The sequence below is a fragment of the Gavialis gangeticus genome, unplaced genomic scaffold, assembly GCF_001723915.1.
Source record: "Gavialis gangeticus isolate Ggan-Ray unplaced genomic scaffold, GavGan_comp1, whole genome shotgun sequence".
Lineage (NCBI taxonomy): Eukaryota > Metazoa > Chordata > Crocodylia > Gavialidae > Gavialis > Gavialis gangeticus.
In genome coordinates this window covers 37,084,000-37,087,879 of record NW_017728995.1, presented here as the reverse complement: position 1 = coordinate 37,087,879, position 3,880 = coordinate 37,084,000, and the positions used below count along the sequence as shown (strand labels likewise).

The 3,880-nt window shown below is 45.9% G+C and overlaps 1 protein-coding gene across 13 annotated transcripts in view; it reads right to left on the bottom strand.

Moving 5' to 3' along the window:
* Positions 1 to 3,880, bottom strand: part of DLG1 (discs large MAGUK scaffold protein 1) — a 317,929-nt gene that overhangs the window by 136,442 nt on the left and 177,607 nt on the right. For all 13 annotated transcript variants that reach the window (XM_019503520.1, XM_019503521.1, XM_019503527.1 and 10 more), the window contains one exon: positions 2,495 to 2,639. In XM_019503520.1, the coding sequence (XP_019359065.1) occupies positions 2,495 to 2,639 (145 nt within the window). The remainder of the gene's footprint in view (positions 1 to 2,494; positions 2,640 to 3,880) is intronic.

The window sequence follows — 3,880 nt, the reverse complement described above, 5'->3', positions numbered from 1 at the left end:
GGTTTTGTTTTTTTACATAGTTTGTCATTATTTATGCCAGCAGTGTCAGAACCCGGGCCTCTTAGCTTGGGCAACAAACTGCCCGTTCCACTTCACTTCTGTCCTGCTCCCCAGTCGCTCTGTTCTGGTCAGCTGCATTTCCCACATTCTCATGAGCTGCCACAGCACAGCACGCTGCAGAAAACATTTGTTAAGCTGCTTCTTTTGGAAGACGCACGGTTGGATCCCGAAGAAGGGCAGTGGTGCGGCTGCACCCACCTTTTGGACTGGACGGTGCGCATCACTGCCATCACTGTCCCCAGATAAGCCCAGCCCCTCCGCAGCTGGGCTGGAGTGGGCAGAAGCAGCTTTGAAACTTCCCTCTTCCCTGGGACAGCCAGGAAAGCAGCAGCAGCAGGTAGGGAAGTGGGGGAAGTGGAGGGGACGGGGAGTGACTTTTCTTATGCATTTTAGCTACTTTAACAACGTTCCTAGAGGCTCCTGTAGTACAGTCTGCCTGCAGTGGGTTGGCAAAGGCGGTTGGGAGAGGGCTGCAGCCATCCCTGCAGCATGGCTGGCTGCTTCCATAGCCCCCTTTGCCAAATTTTGGATACATCCTTGAACACCCGCATATAAAAACAATGCATGAAATTATTACCCTCCTGCAAGCATATGTGATGTTTTGAAAAGTCCAAAGTGGGAACCCAAACTGACCCAAGAGTGTGCCTTTACTTAAGTGATTTCTATTGCACAATATTTCCAATCTGCTAATGCTCTCCTGATAGATTTAAATACTTCTCCAACTCTTATGCTGTAAAGCTGATATGCTTTGTGAATTGCTCACAATTCAAACATCATGCTATCCATTTTCCAGATTTATCCATTCAGTCTGCTACCTGCTTAATACAGAGAAACAAAATGCTGAAGCATGTCTGCCGTGTAGCACATTTAAACCTCTGAACGCTTTAGAAACACCAAATGATGCTTTGCCTACTCTGCTAGGTCCATACCAGTTCCAATGCATAGAGGAAAACTGAGGCTGAGAGGGTGAGTGACTTGTCACAGATTTTACAGAAAGTTTGTGTCAGTACCACAACTAGAACCAGAGAGCCCATGTTCACGCTGTCCCATTCTGCACTCTTAATCCGAACTGCGCTTCAAAAATATTAAAACAACTTGAGATGAATGGGGTGCTTCTGCTGGTGATACCAACTTGGGCTATCAACGGTGATAAAACACCCTTTTGGAAGAAACCAAAAGAGGCATAAAGTTCTTACCAAGCTCATTACGAGCTACCCAGATTACCACAACAATTAAAGTTATGGTGCGATTCAGAAAAGACCTCTGGTAAAAGTACTAGCTATAGGTATCTTTGCCTGTCTCTCAAATCATACATAGCACCTAACAAGCAAGCTGTGCCATCTCAAACCATTCCTTAAACGCATTTAAGATCACATAGTGTTGAAACCAACTTCCACATTGATCCCACGAATTTGAATTTAGCAAGAGTGAATGCAACAAAAGCCCCTTGGTCCTGGCTGCAGGTGAGGGTGACCTACAGCCTCCTTCCTGGTCTCTCCGTGAAGCCTCTCCTTTCACCACCCTCCACCACCATTCTCTGATCTGCAGACAACGGTGCCCAGGGTGCTTACCCACTGCACAGCACGCAAGTCTGGCACCGGAGGCTCTTTCCTCCAGGGGTCTGACCACTGGTGTATATACTACTGTCTTCTCCAAATCAGTGTTTTATCTTAACATCAGGAACAAAGTATTTAAAAACCAAACAGTTTCCAGGCATATTTATCTCACCTAATGACTTACTGTCCCCCAATGGTAGCCTAGGCAGACCTACCTCCTTCAGATATCACAACCAGTGTCTGCCTCAGTTAGTTTTCTCCAAACAACTCTCTGCTCTCTCAGGGGAGAAGGCCAATGCCTTTTTATACAGTTACAGTTCTCCGTTGTCAGCTCCGGAGGCTGGGCCCTACGTCGCAGAACCAGTCTTATACTGACTGAGGCTAGGAGCAAGAGTCTTCCGGGCTCTCAGGTTGGGGGTTGGGCAAAAGGAAATTTTACTAACATTCACTGGAAACATTCTTCTACTCCTTGGCTCATTTCAAACATCAAACACCGATCAGAGCTTTAATTAACATTAATTAGCCCTCAACAGCCATGGGAACTGGGCCTGATTTCCACTGTACAACTCAAACCAGCAGAAAGTCACTACCCCCTAACCCAACAAATCAATGGCAGAGCTGGAATTTCAGCTCCGTTGTTTCCAGCTGTAAACACAGACTAAACATGCTAGCCCAAGGATGCCCTTCCACTTACTCTTTACATTTCTTTGGAGAACTCAGCATGTTCATATCACTCTCAGATTTCCCCCTCAGTGAAAGCCTTGCTTCAAAAGCTTGGATTTAATAGTTAAAAATGTAAAATATGTGGTGTTAACCAAAACTTTAATGACAGAAAGAAGTGTATTAAAAGCTAAAAAGTAAAGATGAGCTAAACTTACAGTTGGTGATGTCTGGAGGGGCATAACTATCATTCATGAACATGCTGGTGGGTTTTGCAACTTTCAGATAAACAAAATCAGATGTGTTTTTTAAGGCAGTCACTGCTTCTTCATGAGTAACTTCTTCTAAGCAAACATTGTTCACCTAAAGATAAAGAATAAATCAACGCATCCTTAACATAACACTGTAAGCGTTCATGAGATCATCAAAGAAAGTTTCTCTCATACTTTTTGGAGCATTCCAGCACCAGTAATCTTTACTTGGTTCATGAAAAATCACAGACCTCTTAGGTTCTGCGGCACTGCAAGTGTTGTGTGGTGCTGTGTCAATAAATAGAAAAGACAAGTTCCTGCCCAAGCAGTATAACAACCTAGTTTGGAAATACAGCACCAGGGTTGACAAACAGCTCTGGAATATTGGAAAGGATGGGTATGACAAGGAGCTCCCACTAACCATCTGCAGAGATACCTCATTAGCATTTTTAAATCTCGTTTTCGCCTTAATGCCTACAGAAAGGCTTGACAAGGATTAGACCATAAATGTACTGACAACAATGTGTCCTCAACAGGAGTTGAGCCTTTGTTTCTGGCACCCCCTGTGATCTCTTGCCTTCTACTTAAATCGTCAGCTCTTTGGGGCAAGGAACCGCTTCTTGTTCTGTACTGTATCTGGCACGATGGGGCAAGGGCCCTAGACGCTATGGTAACACAAACAATAATCAAGCAAATAGTGAAAGATTCTTCAGTTATTCATGTATCCGCTTTAGACTTTGTGTATAGTTACACAGGGTACGTGTACATTGCCCGTAAATTATTGTGTTATAATTTGAGTCAGCGAATTTGTGCAAGAGGCATGCACTAGAGATAAACTGGAAACACACAACTCAAACCCAAAACTGGTTGACCAGTAGTATTCGCTTCAGATTTGGATTTGCCTGATTTGGGGGACAGTGATTAGGTCTGGTGATTCAAATCACTGCCTGAATCAATTCGGCTGAATCCGATTCGGAGACTTGGCTGCCGCCACATCTCCACACTGGACAGGCCCCATCCCCTGCCCACTGTCCCAGCCCCGGGAATGGCTGCCCTGCCCGCCCCAGCTCCCCGCTCTTTGAAAAAACAAGTCCAGCATCCATCAGCTGCTGTCAGGTGGGGGGCGATCTTGGCTGCCCCAAACTGCCCCACGCTGCGTGGGGAGCTCCATCACAAGCCACCGTCCCCCCTCTCCCCACTCTCACAGCCCCAGCTCCTGGCTCTTAAAAAAAAGCCCCCACACTCACTGGCTGTTGCCAGGCAGGGGAGCAAAGCCATGAGCCCCCAGAAGCCCTGAGGCTGTTGCAGTAGCCGGGGAGGCCAGGCTTCTTTTTTTTTTTTTTTTTTTTTATA